Consider the following 19,863-nt stretch of genomic DNA (forward strand, 5'->3'; position numbering starts at 1 on the left):
CCTCTGAGCCTCAGTTTCTTCATCTGTGCAACGGCGGTAACAATATGTAACTGATTTCCAACTGAGACCCATTGGGTCCCCCCTCCTCTTCTAAGAATTAGTCACCAGAAAGAAAAAGGAGTAACTCAAAACTGTCCCTGGTGTTTAAAGCTATTTCCAAGGGAGTGATTAGAAGCTCTTGCACATCAGAGCCTTAGCAGACGTGTCTACTCCTTCCCATTTCTGCATTCTGGTGGATTCAAGACCTCAGGTAGGAGGGGAGTGGGGAGAAAGATAGCAGTGAGGAGGAATCCAGAGAGGACGGGCTTCATCCATCTGCAAGACCAGTGGAAGAATTTCGAACCATCCGAGGTGCAGTCTGGGGGTCAGGGGAGGGAGCAAAGGAGAGCCAGGGCCAGGGTGGAGGTGTGGGAGGTGGGAGCTGACTTTGCTCCTTAAGAATTCCCCCACAGCCACAGAAGCTGAAGAACTATCACTTGCCTGCCTCCCCACTCCCTGCTAGGAAACCCCAGAAATCTGGTGTGCTGGGACCCCCTCAGTAGGCTTTGTCCTGGAGAAGACCTTATATCGCACAACCTCTGAAGCCCCAGGAGCACTGCCTATAGCAGGCCTGGGCTTGGCAGAAAAGTATTGACCGTGGACAAGTGGCTTGACCTTTCTGGGCTCAGTTTTCTGGATCTTTAAACCGAGACTAAAAATCCATACTCCACAGGGTTGCGGAGAGAATTCAAGTGTCTGCAAAGTGCCTGGGAGGCATCTACAAACATCAGATGCTGCTGCTGTTCTTCCTACTACCGGTTGATCCTGAGTCACCACTGATCATAAAATGTACCATTATTGTATGTATCACCAAGAAAGACAAAAAAGTACTGCGAATTAAATTATGACTCACCAGTGTTTGGGAGATGCAACCGGATTTCAGGATGTTACAGAATTAAGTGTTCCTGGAATCTGGCTAGGATGTTCCTTTAACCTGCGTTCTGGTTCCACATGTGTGTTTTGCTTGTGAGAACTCGTGACACTGATCACCCACGGTCTGTGCCCTCTTTCTGTGCGTGTGGTACACTCGAATACGAGGTTTACATTAAAAACAGGTCAAACCAGGGGCGCCTGGGTGGCTCAGTCGTTGGGCGTCTGCCTTCGGCTCAGGGCGTGATCCCGGTGTTATGGGATCGAGCCCCACGTCAGGCTCCTCCGCTAGGAGCCTGCTTCTTCCTCTCCCACTCCCCCTGCTTGTGTTCCCTCTCTCGCTGGCTGTCTCTCTCTGTCAAATAAATAAATAAAATCTTAAAAAAAACCAAACAGGTCAAACCTGTACAGCGTGCAATGGATAAGACCTTATATTGGCTCAAGCACTAGGCAACACAATATACACCTGGCACTAAATTAATGCTGAATGAACAGACAAGTGGCTGGGGGTGGGACACAGGAATTATAGGGTGGCCTCTTACTTTTGAGGTCTCCAGGACAGATGCTAGTCTGGAAAGATTCATTTCTGCACGAGTGGGAGATACCCACCCCAAGGTCACTCATCCGAAGTTTTACAGATGAAGAAACTGCCTAAGGTCACACAATTTAGTACATGGTGGAGCTGGGATTTATACCCAGGTAGCTAGGCTCCAAGATCCAAGCCTTTTTACCCACTACATTATATATACTGTTATATATACTGTTTGGGGAAGACCAAGGTATAAAAATTAATAAGGGAAAACCTTACTAAAATGGACTCAGGATGCTAGAAGGGGAGGCTGGTAGAGGAAACCTACTGCTCCATGTCCATTATAGCAAAAAGTATCAATGACAGACCCAACAGAAGTATCTCAACAGGAAAGAATGGTCAGTTACAGGCCCCCAACAGGGAAATATACACATTGTATCTCCTAGAAGAAACTGACTACGCCTGCAACTGAGCCACTGCGAAACCATCATCACTATGAACTCTTGCTTTTCTCCAATAGACTTTTGTTCCAAACAACCCCTCCCAACTTCCTCCTCCATAACATAATGTTCCTCTCCTTTGTTTATTGGACTTGCATATGGTTTTGTCATAGCTTGCTTGTCCTGCATTGCAACTCTCAGCTATTCCTGAACAAAGCCATCTTTTGCCGGTAAAATAACTGGCAGTTTTCTCTTTAAGGTTGACAAAGGGATGTTTGCCCAACACCCACAGACCCCTACATGAGCCCCTCCAGCTTCAGTCATGCCTTAAGCCATTCTTATGGGTTGGACTGGACTCCTGGGAATAAGAGGGTTCTGCTTGTCCAGGGAGACTGGGAGCATGCGAGGCCCAGTGTCTGACTGTGTTCTCGAAGGAATAAGGGAGGGAAGGGGATGCATGGTGGAGCATATGCTGCTAGTTGGTCCATTCATGGTAAGCAGGAGGTGATGGAACTTCAGACTCACTGGCCATTTCTCCCAACTAGTTCACAGCTAGGCTGGCAGGCAGGCAGGCAGAACAACCATTTGCTAAACTGTATAATCATTTGGTTGACTACATAACCCATGGACCAACAGGGAGAGGGGGGGTTGAGGAACGGATGATGCCATTTCCTGATGCTGTGAGGTACTGAGGATCTAACTAAATTATGCCCGCCTGGGACAGGCTGGGGCTGCTGGTCTGATAGCGTAGAAGACAGGCAGCCTCCTGAGGGACTGCCAGGCTGGCTGACTGATGGCCCGCGCTGTTGCTGTCCGCCTGGGTGGCGGGATGTTGTGAATGGCTGACTAATGCTGGGAGTCGCATCTGGCCTGAGGGAGTGTGTCTGGATGTTACACTGTCTGATGATGTATAAAGGAGGGTTACCCTGAGGGAATTTCAGGCTGACTGATGGACAGATCTGCGACTGCCTGATAGGCAACTGTATCTGGTGAGCGACTGTCCACCCTGGCCAAATCACAGCATGCTTGACAGACCGTGTGGCCAGTCAGATGCTGAGAATAGCTGCCTGGCTGATTGACAATACGATGAAGGGCAGTGAACGAGTCACAGGCCCCTGACCCATTGAAATATCAGTGTAGCCACCTCACTGGATGGCCCTACCAGGCTGGAATTACAGCGGCCCTGAGGGGGCCCCATGGGTGAGAGGAGACTGACTGGAGGACTGACCAATGGTGGGCATGCCTCGCCTGAGAAGTGACAGACCCCTGACCCACTGTCAGGTGGCGTGGAGGCTTCAGTCGCTGTGACTATTTGCTTTGAGGGAATAACTGCCTGATCGTGGCGTGAAGGAGGAGTAACCTGAGGGAATTAAAGATTGGCCAACTAACAGTGGATAGTATGTCCGCCTGAGAGGGCGACGTTAGATGCTGACAATGACAGCCTGTCCTGACCTAATCACGGCCCGCCCGAGGCCATGGCCGGTGGCTGTGCGATGGCTTCCCCTGGGGGTTTCAGAGCTACCCCCGGAGCACGAGTAGATGGAGAGACCGGCTGCTTGACTGTGAAAAGGGGGCAGTCGGAGGGAATGACAGGCTGGCTCGCAGCGTAGTTGTTAGCGCCGTCTGTCTGCCTTCAGAGACTCGCAGCTGGCCCGAGGCTCGAAGGGGTGCTGCCGCTGACTGGCAGACAGTGCGAATGGGGGGGGGGGGGGCCGGGGTCTGACTAAACAGTTGCCTGTGGTGCTGGACCCATTGTCTGATTGGAGTCTGGGGACTGGCTGGGCAGCTGTACGTGGCGACAGTCCATCTTGGGAGTCACGGCCTGCTTGGGGTTAAAATGTGGTGACGACTGACTGACGGTGGTAATTGGGGGTCTGACAGGACGGAGAATCCCCCGTGCGGCTGGCTGACAACGTGATTGGCTGACAGCGTGACAGACAGACCGGCGTACGGGCAGGGCCTCCGGCAACCTTAGTTGCCGCTGCCGCCGCCGCCGCCCAGACGCACTCTGGGAAAGCTCCGGCGAGCACCCGCCTTCGGGACCGAGCCGGGTGGCGGGGAGGGGTCCGGTCACGGCTCGCCGGTTGGTCCGCGCGGGCGCTGCTCGCGGTGCCGCGCGGCCAATAGGCTGCGCGTTCTCGGCCACGCCCGCGCGAGCTCTCTTCTCGCGAGGCCGGTTAGGCCCGAATGTCGTTAGCCGTGGGGAAAGATGGCGGAAAATTTAAAAGGTGAAGCAGTGGCGGCAGCGGCGCGGGCCTGCTGGCCGGGCCGGGTGGGCTGGAGGGGTGGCGTCGCGGGCTCGGGGCCCCGGCGTCCGAGGCCACGGAGCCGGGAGCCGGAAGCCTGGCGCGGAAAGGATGGGGCTCAGGGAGCCCGGGCCTGGCGCGCGGGGCTGGGCGGGGCTGAGGGGAGGGGGCGCGTGCCTCGGAACGCGGCGGGCGCGGGGCTAAGTGGGGACGCGGGAGGGGGGCGCGCGCCTCTGATCGCGACTGGTTGGCGCGCGCACGCGCGGGGTCTTGTCGGGGAGGCCGCGCCCGCGCGCGGGAAAATCGGCCGCCGGTGACCGTTACCCGGTTGGTGTCCACGCGAGACGCCGGAAGGGGAGGGAAGGGAAGGGGACGGACCTCCTTTTCAGAGTGGGGGGACAGAGGACTCTTCAGGGTGAGAGTACCTCCTTTCCGCGTCATGGGGAAAGGGTTTGCTGTGGAGAAGACTCCCCCGGGAAGAGGGGAAAGGGGTTTCTCTAATAGGAGAGCTGGACTCCCTCGTGTGCAGGGGAAGAGGGGTGACTTTTCCAGTATGTTGGGGAGGGTGGGCTCCTGTGGGGGAGAAAAGGTTCGGGGAGGATGGGCTCCACAGTGTGAGGGGGACCTCTCAGGGGTAGGAATCCACCTGTGGTCAGTGCGGAGCCAGCAGCTGGAGAGGTTAGTTGGGAGCACTTAGTGGGTTTCAAATGCAAGTTAAGGGGTTTGAAAGGGAGAGGCATCATAGGGAGAGGAAAGCGTGGGCACAGGCTGAGTCTCCACTAGGCCTGCCTAAGTGGAGGGGGGGGTTGTGCACACGAAATAATTTTGCAAAGCTCTTGTACGTTTTCAGGTTGACGTCTACAGTATTTCATTATGAGTTCAAATGTTTGATTTTTGTAATGGGAGGTATAAAATATTAAAAACGGTGAGGACTCACTGCATTTGGAATAAGTGTTCTATGGAATGATTTGATAAAATGGCTTCTAAAGCACATTGTGCCTTGAGTCAGAAGCCTTTAAAAAAAAAAATCCGCATCTTGAAAATTTCTGATAGCCCCAGAAACATTCCAGGTGTGTTTAAAAGAATAGTCAGTAACCTATACTGTTTTGCCAGTTCCCAAATTCAGAGCTTACTCCTCTGGGTGGGCTTTACACTTCACAGAAATGTAGATGAAACAGAAAGCCAAAATGCAGTGTGAAAAAATATACCTTTCAGGTTTAAGGCACCCAGGCTAATCATTCAAGGAAGCTTCCTGAAATCAAATACCATTCCACAATCTCTTATTCCTAATTCTGAAATCTAAAAAGCTCTGAAAACTTAAGTTTGGCACCATTCAGTAGCAAAACTAGATTATAAAGTGGGACTATCTTGCCTCTTTATTTCTCCTATTTAATGTAAAAATTCAGATTTTTGGTGCAGAATTATTAATGTGTTTGATTATGGCTTAATGCCCCTGACCACACTGAGGGTATTAGGTAGTGTCTGAGGCATACCTAGAACTACACTTGTAAAAATCCCCCCCCCCCCGCAAAATCTGAATTCCTAAACACAACTAGCCCCAGGAGTTTCAGATAAGGGATTCCAGACCAGTCTTTCCAGTTAAGCCTTTGTTTGGTGCCTAGAGGTTGTAATCCCATCCCCACCAGTTCGCCTGGGGCAATGCACCCTACTGAGATGGGGGTTGTTCTCTTTATTTTGCAAAGTGGGGAGAGGGATGATTAGGTCCTGAACCCAAGGCAGGTTTGGGGCAGTTTTAGGAATAGCGTGGAGGGAGTTGGAAGCTCTGGGAATAGATTCCTTTAGGACAGTCCATGCCGCAGGTCCCACTTCGAGGTCTACTGCTCCAGGGGTGGCCTTGGAATGAGCACTGGGGTTGAAGAAGTGGTACATTTTTGTTGTTGAAGGGTCTCAGCATTGGGAAGTCCTGTGGATTAAATCTCACGGACTCTGAGGCAGTCCTTTGGAAGTCCTAGAGAGGATTTGGGGTCCCCTTTGACCCGTGGCTTCACCAGGATACCCAGTAAGTTCTTTCTGGTCTCCTTGTTCTAGGATGCAATGTGTGTTGCAAGTCTTCTTGGAATCAGCTACAGGACCTGTGCCGCCTGGCCAAGCTCTCCTGCCCTGCCCTCGGCATCTCCAAGAGGAATCTCTATGACTTTGAAGTGGAGTACCTGTGTGATTACAAGAAAATCCGCGTGAGTCTGGGGTGACTGTGGCCAGGGCAGGGGTGTCTCAAGGAAGCTGGCTTACTACCCCCTTGCCCCCGCCCCCACTGCCAACAAAGTGGCTTTCTCAAGGGGGCAGGAGCCAGAATGAATCCCCAAATAAGTCTCTCTTCCCACCTCCATAGGAATACAAACCAGTTGCAAAGATTGAGGTGCTGAGCCCAGGAAGGGAGCCAATGATAGCTAGCAATTATTGAGCATTTTCAGTGTGCTGGGCACTTCCTCTCAGAAACTCGTTTAATCCCCCCTGCAGCACTGTGAAATGGGAACTGTTACCATTGCCAGAGGAGGCAACAGCAGGATAAAGAGAACAGACTGGAGCCAGTATGGTTGGGTTCAAATTTTGGCCCTGTAGCCCTGGGATACTTACCCACATTCTCTGTGGTTCATTTTCCTCATCTGTAAAATGGAGATGACTAGTAGTATGTAGCTCATACAGAGTTGGGAGGGTTAAATTAGTTACTAAAACATAGACGTTACGTAGAACAGTACCTGCTACGTACAGAATGCTAGAAAAATGTCAGCTTTTTTTTCTCATTTATAGATGAGGAAACTGAGTGTCAGCAGAGGTAAATAACTTGCCTAAGGCCCCCGCATCCAAGGAGCTGCAGATTCAGCATTTGTATCCAGTGTGTCTCCCTGTAGAATCTGTGTGGTTAAATTGTATCCTGTAGCTGCTCTCTGCAAGAAAAGATCCTTCTGCCTGCTGAGTGGAGAACAGACTGTAGGGGGCAAGGGTGGAACTGGGGAGACCAGTGAGGGGGTCTGCTACCGTAATCCAGGCGAGCAGTGATGGGGGTGTCAGTGATGATGGTTTGAAGTGGTTGGATTCTGGACGTAGTTTGAAGGTGAGGCTGACAGGATTTGCTGAGGGTGGATGTGGGGACTGAGAAAAAGAAGTCAAGGTTGTGACTCCCAAGAGTTGGGGCCTGAACAGGTAGAAGGAGGGAGCTGATGAGAGGGAAGACAGGAGGGAGTAGGTTAAATTAAAACTTGGAATTTAGGCAGTAGTAAGGGGGAGCATGGGATTTGAACCTAGGGATCCTCAGGCTAGAGCCCATGCTTTGTAACCACCGCATGGAGTCATTCCAGAAAAGGCGCCGGGAGTGGTTTGGTTGTTGTCCACCGGGTTTGGGATGGAAGTCACACAAGGGCGGGGCCCGGGGTATCCCCACTTATGGTGCCCCCATCCCCTGGTCCCCCCAACAGGAACAAGAGTATTACCTGGTAAAATGGCGTGGATACCCAGACTCAGAGAGCACCTGGGAGCCACGGCAGAATCTCAAGTGCGTGCGCATTCTCAAGCAGTTCCACAAGGACTTAGAAAGGGAGCTGCTCCGCCGGCACCACCGGTCAAAGCCTCCCCGGCACCTGGACCCAAGCTTGGCCAACTACCTGGTACAGAAGGCCAAGCAGAGGCGGGCGCTCCGGCGCTGGGAGCAGGAGCTCAATGCCAAGCGCAGCCACCTGGGACGCATCACCGTGGAGAACGAGGTGGACCTGGACGGCCCCCCGCGGGCTTTCGTATACATCAATGAATACCGTGTGGGTGAGGGCATCACCCTCAACCAGGTGGCGGTGGGCTGTGAGTGCCAGGACTGTCTGTGGGCCCCCGCTGGAGGCTGCTGCCCCGGGGCGTCCCTGCACAAGTTTGCCTACAATGACCAGGGTCAGGTGCGGCTTCGCGCCGGGCTGCCCATCTACGAATGCAACTCCCGCTGCCGCTGCGGCTATGACTGCCCCAACCGCGTGGTACAGAAGGGCATCCGCTATGACCTCTGCATCTTCCGCACGGATGACGGGCGTGGCTGGGGCGTCCGCACGCTGGAGAAGATCCGCAAGAACAGCTTCGTCATGGAGTACGTGGGAGAGGTAGGGAGCCGGGACCCGACGTGAGTGTGCGCGCGCGCGCGTGTGTGCGCGGGCAGCTCTTCCCACTGTGTGTTCCCATCATGCGCGCCCAGCTCTCCTCAGTGTGTGCCTGCAACTTCCCTGCTTTTCCTGTCCGGGGAAAGGTGGGGGGCGGTTAACCTGAGTGTGACAGGGGCATCCTGGCAGGGGCGTGCATTTCAAGCTGGTAGTTGAAAGAACGGCGAAATACTTCTGGACTGGGTTGACCTCATAAGGGTACCTGGCAAAGACGAAAGCGGGAACTGAAATCCAGGCAGCGTTTCTTTTAACAGGCCGTGTGCTCTGCGTAGGGTTTCGGCACCTGGGAAGGCACTACTTCTCATTTCGCAAGGGTTCGGCTTACCACCGAGCAGTGTGTGACCAGGAGGAGCGCCCTTGCTAATCTGAACACGAACACTCTGGAGTAGGACGGAGACATGCCTTACGTTGGCTGCCTCTTCCTCCAGACTTGCAGGAGTCAGTTGACCCTGGAACAACATGGGGGGTTAGGGGTGCCGACCCCATGTAGTTAAATCTGCCTATAACTTTTGACTCCCCAGAAACTTAGCTACTAGTAGCCTCCTGTTGACCTCACTGATAAACAGTGGATTGATACTGTTTATATTTTATATATTTTATATATTACTTGTATTATATTCTTACAATGAAGTCAGCTAGAGAAAAGAAAATGTTGAGAAAATAACACTTACAGTACTGTATTTATCAAATCTGCATGGAAGTGGGCCCGCATAGTTCAAACCTGTGTTGTTCAAGGGTCAGCTGTGTTCCGCAGGCTAGCCGCCATCCCTTACAACCCCCAGATCTTAGTGGCTTCACACATTAGAAGTCTCTTTGCTCTTGTGTAAGTCCAGCGTGGGGATCTGGGTAGTGTCCTTCCACACAGTGGCGTGGAGCCCAGGCTCCTTTCCTCTTGTGCCTTTGCTGTGCCTTAGCGCTGCCCTGATCCTCGCTCAGCACTGCTGGCAAGTGGGCTGAGAGTCGGGGTCGAAGTGGGGGTTGCTCATGGGCCAGGCTTGGACACAGTGCCCATCACTTCTGCCCACACTGGCTGGAACCGAGTCACTGACCTTACCTTGGTGCAAGGGAGGCTGGGAAGTGTGACTCAGCCATGCGCCTAGGTGGGAAACAAAAGGAGTGTGTGTGTGTGAGTAACCAGGTGTCCATAACGGCGAGTGTCATGTTCTAAGGTAGGATGTGGTGTGCACTTGGGGTGGAGCAGTTCTTTTTATGTAGGACCATCTCCTGCATCGGGGAACAATTAACATCCCTGGACCTTGACCGTTTAAATCCATGAGTGTGTTGTCATGGTGACAATCCCAAATACGTTCATATTTCTAGAAGTCTCTTAGGGCTGTGATGTGGTTGGGAAGTGGCAGAAATTGGCCTAAGGGACGCACTCCTGAAGGTGTCCACACTGTAGTAATGACATTGGTATAGAGGAGAGACTCCCGATAATGAACCATAACGTCGAGAGAGTCCTAGCCCCCGGGGGCAGAGACAGTCTAGAGGCAGAGCAGTCCATGCTTCAGAGGACCCTGACTGTCTAGACAGGAAGTCTACACTCAGATAATCCTGACAGTCTGGTGGAAGAAATGTCCACACATCAAAGGACCTGCCAGTCTGGAGGAAGGAGAAGGTGGCCACACCCCAGAGGGTTCCTGGCAGTCTGGGGCAGGGGTCCTGACAATTTGTGGGAGGAGGTGTCTCCGTCCCAGAGTGACCTGGAGGAAGAGTGAACTCTCCACACTCCACAGGACCCGGCAGTCCACCTTAGGAAGTGTCCATACCCACACTGTCCTGACAGGAAAAAGAAGCGTCTTCACCCCAGAGGGATCGGGACAGTCTGAAGGAGATCAGGTCTACACCTAAGAGAACTCTGACAGCCTGGAGAAAGTGTCCACACCCTCAGTGTCCTGACACTCTGGGGGAGGTTTCCAGACTTCAGAGGGATACTAACAGTGCAGGAGATGTTAACAGCCTAGAGGGGTGTCACCAGTCTGAAGGAGGACGTGTGCACACTACAGAGCCCCTGACAGTCTGAAGGAGGTGTCCAGCCCCCACAGGAGCCCGCGAGTTCTAGAGGGAGTCTAGAGAAGGGAGTGTGTCCAGCCTCACTGTACTGACAATCTCGAGGAGAAGCTCTTTATAACACAGAGGATCCCGACAGGTGGAGGGGGGAGAGCCCACAGCCCCCAAGTATCCCAGAGGCCCCTGGTCAGGGTGCTGTTTGGCTGTTCTTCTCTAGTGTCTATACTGTTGCATGCTGTAAACATTGGGGCTTTCATGGCTTCTCACCCCTGTCCCCACTCTTCCTGCTCCACACACACTTCCCTGAAGCTATTTCTTAGCCTCCCTCCTGCCACATTCTGTGACTTCCAGGCCCGCTTCTGACACTGTCAGACCTGTGGGACCTCGTGATGGCACCACAGGCCCCCAGATAATGCCAAAGCCAAACTCCTTTTCGTGCATCCCTTGTGAGGAGCCAGCACAGCCAAATGGTCAGGAGGTTGGAGCCGAGCTCCACCACTCAGCAGCAGTCACTTACCCTTCTTTGTGTCTCAGTTTTCCAGTCTGTAGAATGGGAATGGTAATAGCACCCACATCATTCACTTGTTACAAGAATTAAATGAGTTATGATGTGTGAAGCACTCGGAAGAAGCCCTTGAACAGTAAGTCTTCAATAAATGTTAGCCATCACAGTCTAAAATTCAGAAAATCCAAAATGCTTAGAAAACCCGAAGTCTTTGGTAACCCATTTGGCTAGAAAACCCAACCAGACCTGATCTGGGTCGATTTGTAGCCTAGTTATCCCACGTGGGGTGAATATTCGTAGATTTCGTTATAGGCGAATTCATTTACTCAGTTACATGGTGCTGTCCCAGACCCTCCCTAGTGTCACATAATCAAGGGCATGCACCCCTGTCTGGTCGCCAAGCTATCCTTCTACAATCTGGACACAACGTCCGCCTTCCCAACCTCTGCACCAACCGTCCCTCCATGCGAGCAGCCCGTCCTCTCCTTTGCACCCTTCCACGCTCCATCAGAATATCCACCCTCACCCAGCCTAGCTTATCCATTCTAAGACCTGCGCTTGCTTCATATTTTACCAACAGCGAAATGAAGGTGCGTCTCACTTAATTAGTTTAATTAAATGACGGTGCGTCATCATTTAATTAGCAGTGTTTCCTTTCTCGGCAAAGGGCACATAAAAATAAGGGAGCGTGTTTGGCTGGGATAAGACTGGTACATAACCTTTCCTAACAGTGCTCAGTGTCAGGAACAGAAACCTCTTTCACAGCCCTGATTGCGCTGGTGCTTTACAACGGCTCCTTTCAGGTCAGTGTTACCGTCATTGTCATCCCCATTCCACAGAGGAGAGCTGAGGCCCAGAGACCGATAGTAACGTGCTCAGAGTCACCAAGCTACTAAAGTGGGTAAAAAAAGGCCCAAGTGTCTAAAACTGGTGTGCTGCCAGACCTGGTGGAGGGTTTTTTGTTTTTTGTTTTTTTGGCTGAGGAAATAGGCAGAAGGAGAGAACATTCAGGATCCCATATCCAGATGGGGGCAGGGCAGCGGCTGGACTCTGAGTCTTCTGGGTCCTGTTCACGGTCAACACCCTTTCCAGGCTGCCAACCTATAGCCCATCTGTCTTCCCTGGTCGTTCTGGAGAGCTGCTGGGGAGCAGGGACGTGGCCTACTCTGTTCCCAAATTTTCAGGGTAGACCCGCCCTTACAGAGTGGGGCTGGAAAGAAGGTGGGAGAAGGAACGGTTTGTGCCCTGGAGGGCTCACCGCATGACTCACTCTTCGTGACTTGGGGAGCAGGTAGAGGCGGGACAGGCGGGAAGCTGGAGAGCAGGGAGGATGTGGAAAGAGCATGCTGGCTCAGACACCACCAGGCATGCTCGCCGGCCAGCGGAGGCCGCCCTTTGGGCCCAGGCCTTCCGAGAACTTCAGGGAGCGAGCAGCCTCCTCACGGCCACTGGGGATCCCACTGGGGATCGGCAGGTTCAGGAAGGCTGCAGAGAAGGGAGGTCTGCTGTGCGGACGCCACAAGGAGCGTGTGTTCTCGGGAGGTGGCAGGAGACTGACCTTGATGTCCTCCTCCTCAGAACACTTCTGTGGCTCCTGTTGTGTCCCTCAGGAGAGAGTCCCCACTCTTTAGCCTGGTGGCAAGGCCCTTTTGTGACCCGGAGCTTGCTTTAGGTGGTGTGTTGCTTTTTTGCTGCCCCTGGAACTCTAAGCACTGGGTTTTCTTTTTTCTTTTTTTTTTTTTTTTTTAAGATTTTATTTATTTATTCGACAGACAGAGAGACAGCCAGCGAGAGAGGGAACACAAGCAGGGGGAGTGGGAGAGGAAGAAGCAGGCTCATAGCGGAAGAGCCTGATGTGGGGCTCGATCCCATAACGCCGGGATCACGCCCTGAGCCGAAGGCAGACGCTTAACCGCTGTGCCACCCAGGTGCCCCAGCACTGGGTTTTCTGATCAGCATCTTGCACTGCGGGTATCTGAGTCCATCTCTCTGTCACTGGACTGTGACCCCAGAGGGTCAGGACCAAGCCTGGTTCCTCTTGTCTCCCCTGACCCACCTGGGACTGCAGAGCGGCCCCCAGCCTGGTCCCCTGTGTCTCCCCCTGCAGACACGGGCCCGTGAGTGCGGGCACCAGGCACAGGGTAGGCCTCCTAAAAATTTGCTAAATAAACCAGTGAACAAACAAACATGAATTTGGAGTGTGGGTGAGCCAGATTTCTCGGAAGGGAGCCAGAGTGCGGGGCAGTGAGCCCTGTGGTCCGAGGGGTAGACCTTGGTCTTCTCAAGGTGCTGATGTGGATTTGGCCGGGAGCGGAGGCTGGAGGTGCTGGTGTAAGAGGCAGGGAGGAGACCGTGAGGACTTGGCCATCCTGGTAGAGGAAATGGAGGGTGGTCGTGGCTGGCATGAGGGTGAGGGAGGAAGGAAGCCAGGGCTGGTCGGGGTTTGCGTGGTGTGGCAGGGGTGGTGGTGGCCAGCAGGTCTCTGATGAAAGGAGAGGGAAGAAGGGGTGTGGGGGGGAGAGAGTGTGGGAGTCGCCTCTAGGACCACTGCGGGACAGAGGATAGGTCACTGGGCTAGGCAGCAGAGTGAAAACAAGGGGTACTTTGGCATTTCTGCTTTGCACTGTGCAGGCACTTGCCTCCGAGGGGTGGGCCAGGGTAGCAGGAAGCCCAGGAGTGGAGAAGGAGATCTGCCCTGGTCTGGAGGCACCCTAGGCTGAGGAGGGGGCAGTCTTGGGTCCCATGGGACCCTCCCCCAGAGTCGGGCATAGTTGGCTCTGCTGGGGGATTACCAGAAGTCTGTGGTGGTTGGCCCAGGGGGAAGAGGGCACATGAGGGGCAGAGAGGCAGGGGCTTTCTGGGACAGCCAGGGACCCAGCTGGGGAGAGGAAGTGCCTGCTGCTGTCTTAGATCCCAGTTGCTGGCACCGTGAGGCATCAGGGCTGAGGGAGAGCTCTCCCCCGTGCTCTTGCCGCCTTTCTTTCATCTTCTGTCTGAGATTTTGGCCTTCGCTTTGTTCTTGCCATCCCAGACTCTCAGCAAGGGTCTTGATCTCTCTGGACCAGGGTCTTTCATATTAACGATTCTGTCAGTTTCTAAGTCTCTGCCTCCAGCTCACTTGCCTGAGTCTGTCTCCCCTTCCTTCCATCTCCCTTTCCCACGGGTCCAGGCTGCTTTCTCCTCTCCGGGTCCTCCTCACTGCCTGGCGCGCAGCCCAGCGCTGGCGCCTTCTCTTGTGCTGGGGTCCCGCAGCACCTCGGGCTCTCTTGCAGCCTCTCCCTTTCTCCCCCAAACAGCCACCGCTCTCTGTGAGCCCTGGCTCCTTTTCTTGCCCTTGATCTCCTCACCGTGTCTCCCTGCGGGTCTCTTTCTCTCTCACTGCTGGACCTTGTGGCCAGCCTCTGGGCACCATTGCGAGACACCATGCCATCTAGAGGCCTGAGGGGGGATGGGTGGCGGGCAGCTGCGGCCCAGCCCCCCTCTCAGGGCGCTGACAGACCCTCTGCATTGCGGCCCCCACATGTCCATACCTGCTAGCCCCGCTGAGCCGGCCACAGCTCTGCTCGTTTGTTCTTCCGGCCCAGGGGGGCTCAGGTGGGGGGGTCAGGAGCTATGCTGGTGGTCCTGAGCCTCCTTGGCCATTCTCCCCTGCCCCTCGGCCCTTTCCCCAGATCATTACCTCAGAGGAGGCGGAGCGGCGGGGCCAGATCTACGACCGCCAGGGCGCCACCTACCTCTTCGACCTGGACTACGTGGAGGACGTGTACACCGTGGATGCCGCCTATTACGGCAACATCTCCCACTTTGTCAACCACAGTGTGGGTACCCCGCAGGCGGGCGGGGGTCGGGAGGAGCAGGCTGGGGCCCCTCCTCACCCACCTGCTGTTCTTTTTCGCCTAGTGTGACCCCAACCTCCAGGTGTACAACGTCTTCATAGACAACCTTGATGAGCGACTGCCCCGCATCGCTTTCTTTGCCACAAGAACCATCCGGGCAGGCGAGGAGCTCACCTTTGATTACAACATGCAAGGTGGGGGTGGCAAGGGACTGGGGGCAGGGGCACACAGTGACATGGGACACAAGGACCCCTCCCTGAGGAGCTTTAAGATGCTCTTCCTGACTCCTAGTGTCCCATCGGGACTCCTGGACCTCTGCCTACCTCTTGGGGGTCCCCTCATTTCCAACCCCTGGGCCCCGGCCCTGAGATACTCATACAGACTTCTCCCAAGACTCCTGGGGAGGATGTTTGGCTTAAGAGTTAAGACACCCCTCCTGACTCATCTGAATTTCCCCAGTCCTCCCAACCCTCCCCACTCCTAACCCCCTGGCCTGGCTCATTCCAAGCGTCCGGACACTCCTGTGGCCTCCAGCCAATCCTCTTCTTGACAAACTAGCCACCTCTGAGACACTTAAGTGCGGGGAATCTTTGACAGGAGAGTTCAGGTGCCCCTCTGGATGTGTAGGTGACCATTCCTGACTTCTGTCTGACTTGGCCCTTCCCCTGACAGCCCCCTGCCTCCCTCCCAACCCCTGGCCATCTTCCCAACTCCTGAACACCCCTCCAGTGCTGAGCCCTGGCCCTATCCCCAAACCACCAACCCTACAACCCCCTCCTGACCCAAATCCCAGATGTGCTCCTAGCACCCAAGATTCCTGGGTCTCGTGGTGAAAAGGGCAGCGGGACACTTCACCTTGGCCTTCTAACAAGTCCCCTCCCCCCCCGCCCTCCCTGGCTGTGACTCCACAGTGGACCCCGTGGACATGGAGAGCACCCGCATGGACTCCAACTTTGGCCTGGCCGGGCTCCCCGGCTCCCCCAAGAAGCGGGTCCGTATTGAATGCAAGTGTGGGACTGAATCCTGCCGCAAATACCTCTTCTAGCCCTTTGAAGTCTGAGGCCAGACTGCCAGTGGGGGCCTAAAGCCGCCCGCCCCACCCACCCACCGCTGCCCTCCTGTTAAGGAATGACTGCCAGGGCCTCCTACCTGCCTCTGCCTGCCCCCACCTGCCCCCACCTGCCCCTTGCTTGGGGATGTGGGGTTGCGGTGAGGACTGCCTGACTCTAGGAGTCCCCTTTCCCCGTCCCAGCCCCATCTGTGGGTTGCACTTACCCCCACCCACCTTCAGAAGTAATTTTTCAACACCAGGACTTTCTGCGGTTGAGATTCATGGCCTATCAAGGAGGTCCAAGGGGTGAGCCCCAGCCTGGCCCCAGAATGGAAGGATGTTTATTTTTGCACCTGCTTCTGCCTGGAGCTTGAGGGGTCTGTTGCAGGCCCTCTCCCTACTGCCCCAAGGGTGTGGGGAAGCAGCCTCAGGGCAGGCTGACATCAGAGCCCCGAGTTCCCGGCTCTCTTGTTTCCCCTACCACAGAAACTTTGTGCAAGTGAAAGAAAGGGGATCTCCAGGGCTGGGGCTGCGGCTGGTTTCTGCTCCTGCTCCTGTGCCAGCTAGTGTTGGGCCTAAGAGCCTTAGGGTCTCTTTTTCAGGGTTGCACATCCGAGAAGTGGACACTCCTATGCCACTGGAAGAGGAGTGGGTGCTCATGGCCCACTGACCAGTGAGCAAGGCAGTCCGGACTTTGCCAGCCCTTAAGGTGGGCTGGGTCTGAAGTCTGCCTCTGGGAGCGCATATAGAAAGGCGCCCAGGGCTCTTGAGAGAGTGGAGGGTGCTGGGAGCCCTGACCTGGGGCGTGACGACTGCTGGGACTTCTTAGAGCTGGCACCAAGCCCTAGCTAGGCTGTAGATAGCACTTAGGACAAAAATGTGCATTGATGGGGGTGTTGATGAGGTGCCAGGCACTGGGCAGAGCACCTGATCCACGTGGATTGTCTCAGGGAAGCCTTGAAAACTACGGAGGTGGACCCCAGGAAAGGGCACATGTGGCAGAAGGCCAAGTAGAGGCGAAGAATGGCAGGGGTGCAGGCGTGGTTTACCTGTGAGGGTGTGGTAAGGTGAGAGGGAAGCCTCTGCCGCCTGCCAGCCCCAGCCCCCAAGCCCTCTGCACTCACCTTGGGTCCACTGGTCTCAAAAGTGACCTGCCCACAAATAGACACAAGGCAAAGGCTCTGATGGCTGCCTTGCCCCTTGCTTCCCCAATGAGGTCTTCTCTAGGAAGCCTTCCCTGACTACCTGTGCTCAGAGTGCCCCTACGTGAGACTGTGTGCCCTGCCACCAGATGCCAGATCTGTGTGTGTGTCTGTGTGATTGTTTGTGTCCGTGCTCCCTGCCCCCAGACTGACCTTCAGGCATGGACTGAATCTGATTCTCCTCTTGTATATCCCTTGGCCCTACCTCGCCTGGGGTGGGCATCAATAAAACAAATCAATGACTGAACAAACCAAGGTGTGGGGATTGCAGACCTTGGGAAGGTGGGGGTTGGGGGCACGAGAGGGTGGGCGCTGGGGTGCCCAGGAACATTTTCCCTCAGACCGCAGCCATCTGCCGTAACGCTCCCCACAAGGAACCACTTGCACCATCATCATACATCGTGACCTAAAAGAAGCTTGCTTTTTGAACTGAACTTTTAAACTGCACCGAAAAAGCAAACTAAATCTGGGGCACCTGGGTGGCGCAGTCGGCCGAGCGTCTGACTCTTGGTTTCAACTCAGGTCATGATCTTGGGGTTGCGAGATGGAGCCCTGTGTCGGGCTCTGTGTTCAGTGCAGAGTCCACTTGAGGTTTTCTCTCCCTCTGCCCCTCCCTGCTGCTCACTGGCGTGCACTCCCTCTCTCTCTCTCTCAAATAAATAAATCTTAAAAAAAAGAAACTAAATCTATTGCTGTCTAAATGAACAAACCATTGTCACTTGTCATAAGCAAAAATAAGAGAAATACAGTAGAAATATAGAAATACGATACGATTCGAGCTGGACCCTCCCTGCTCTTAGAGGCTTTGAACCCAAAACCTATCTACTGCAAAGAGAAAAGTCTCTGCATATTGGGGGAAGCTTTTTCTGCAGAGATTTATTGAGTGTATGTGTGTGCCAGGGTAGAAAGCAGAGACCAGAGATAACATTTCCAATAAACTTGTTTTCATCGCCCCAGAGTTGGAGTGTGAGCCAGTGTCCTTTGCTCTGTTCAAGAGATGTCATGTGCAGTGACACAGATACCTATTTTGAAGACCTCACACACAGGTGACAAAATCCTAAGTGGCTCAGAGACATCACAGGGCACCTAGGACACAGGCTTCCAAACAGCTCATAGACCTCATGATACCCGGTTATTGACCCTAGACCTCTGAGACCTCACTTCCTGGGATACCTATCTCTGAGCAGCTCTGAGACCTCGCACCTGGACGCAGACCCCAATTAACTCAGAGGCTGCACTGGAACTATGGGACGGACTCCCCAAGAGCTTCAAGACCTCGAAAGTCCCCTCATACGCTGGGATTCAGAGCCCAAACCACATCAGAGAATGAGCTTCCTGGGTTAGAGGTACACAAACATCTCACAACCTGGGATACTGCTACCCAAGCTATTCGGAGCCTTCACACCCTGACTGTCAACTCCCAAACCGTTTGGAGACCTCATATCCTGGGGCAGACCCCCCAAAATGGAGATGTGACACCCCGGACACAGACTGCCCAAATGAGACACACTCAGAGCACAGCTCCCTAAATGATTCTGAATCTTCATACCTTGGACACAGACCCCCAGGCTGCCCAGAGACACCCTGGAAAGTAGAGCACTAAACATCCCAGAGACCTTTTCCTACGACAGAGTGCCACAAACAACTCAGAGACTCAGGTCTTAGGCGCAGACCCCAAAAAGCATAGAGATCTCACAGTCCAGAAACAGACCCTGTTCAGAGAATTCCAAGCCTGCGAAACCAGTCTATGTACAGCCCAGTGACCCCACACCTTCTGACACAGACCCCTAAATAGTTCAGGGTCAGGTCAGGACAGCCTAGGAAAGACTACCAAACTTCAGAGACCTCCCACTTTGTAACTCACGCACCCAAAGACCTCAGAGACCTGAAAATCTGATTACAGACCCCCACAAAGCTTCACAACCAGGGATAAAGACCCACCAATTTCTCAGAGAACTTACAAACTGGGATAAAGATGGACAGACAGTTCAGAGACTTCACACCCTCTTCTCAGACCACCAGACCAACTCGGAGATCTCATGCCTCGAACACGATCCTGGAGAGCTCCGAAATCACATACGCTGGAACACAGGCCTTAAACCAGCTCAGACATCTCGCACCCTTGACACAGGTCCCTGCTCAGAGATGTCACGTCCCGGACACAGATTTCCCCCAAATAGCTCAGAGCCTTCATACACTGAGACAGATCCCCAAACAGCTCAGAGGCTTTCCACTCTGGTTCACAGAAGAGCTCAGAGACCTGCAAATCTGGACACAAATCCTCTACATAGCTCAGAGACGGCACTCTGTAATACAGACCACAAATAACTCAGATCACACATCCTGGACGCAGACCCCAAACAGCTTAGAAACCTCGTGTCCTAGGCTCACATCCCCGAACAGCTCAGAATCTTCACTCTCCACAGACCTCCAAATGATTCAGAAATATCACACCCTGAACTCAGATCCCTAAACCATTTATGGAACTCTCACTTTGTACTCCTATCCAGAAAGATTTCGGACACCTGACACTCATGGACACAGATCACCAAAGAGCCTAGAAACCTCACCTTCTGTTCAAAGTCTGCCACAAAACAGAGGAGAGGCCCAGTAACTGGGACACAGACCCACAACAGCTTAGGGATCTCACGTTGTGGACACAGGCTTTCAAATGACCCAGAGAACTTCTAACCCAAGAGACAGACCCACAAAGAGCTCAGAGACAGCACACCCTGGTGACACACGCCCACACAGCTCAGCGCCTCCCATTATGGGACAGAAACCCTCAAAGAGTTTATTAACCTCTCGAAAGCAGAGGTTAATACACAAATAGGCCAGAGACCTCGCATATCAGACATACCAGGCCAAAATGCTCAGAGTTAACAAACCTTACACCCTAGGACACAAACGCACCCCCGCCCCCAGCTCAGAAACCTAACAGCCTGGACAAAGACCCAAGAGATGTCATTAGTAACAGTACC

General features: G+C 53.9%; 1 protein-coding gene across 1 annotated transcript; it reads left to right on the forward strand.

Moving 5' to 3' along the window:
* Positions 1–2,955: 2,955 nt before the first annotated feature.
* Positions 2,956–17,133, forward strand: SUV39H1 (SUV39H1 histone lysine methyltransferase). Its single transcript, XM_026513368.4, has 6 exons — positions 2,956–4,106; positions 6,174–6,319; positions 7,559–8,221; positions 14,465–14,611; positions 14,694–14,823; positions 15,541–17,133. The coding sequence occupies exons 1-6, from the start codon at positions 4,088–4,090 to the stop codon at positions 15,672–15,674; spliced, it is 1,239 nt and encodes a 412-aa protein (XP_026369153.1). The 5' UTR covers positions 2,956–4,087; the 3' UTR covers positions 15,675–17,133.
* The last annotated feature ends 2,730 nt before the right edge of the window (positions 17,134–19,863 follow it).

Source organism: Ursus arctos, chromosome X (genome assembly GCF_023065955.2).
Source record: "Ursus arctos isolate Adak ecotype North America chromosome X, UrsArc2.0, whole genome shotgun sequence".
Lineage (NCBI taxonomy): Eukaryota > Metazoa > Chordata > Mammalia > Carnivora > Ursidae > Ursus > Ursus arctos.

Coding starts and splice junctions, on each gene's coding strand:
- SUV39H1 (XM_026513368.4), top strand. Junction 6,320..7,558: donor GTGATTACAAGAAAATCCGC/GTGAGTCTGGGG, acceptor TCCCCCCAACAG/GAACAAGAGTATTACCTGGT. Junction 14,612..14,693: donor CCCACTTTGTCAACCACAGT/GTGGGTACCCCG, acceptor TTTTTCGCCTAG/TGTGACCCCAACCTCCAGGT.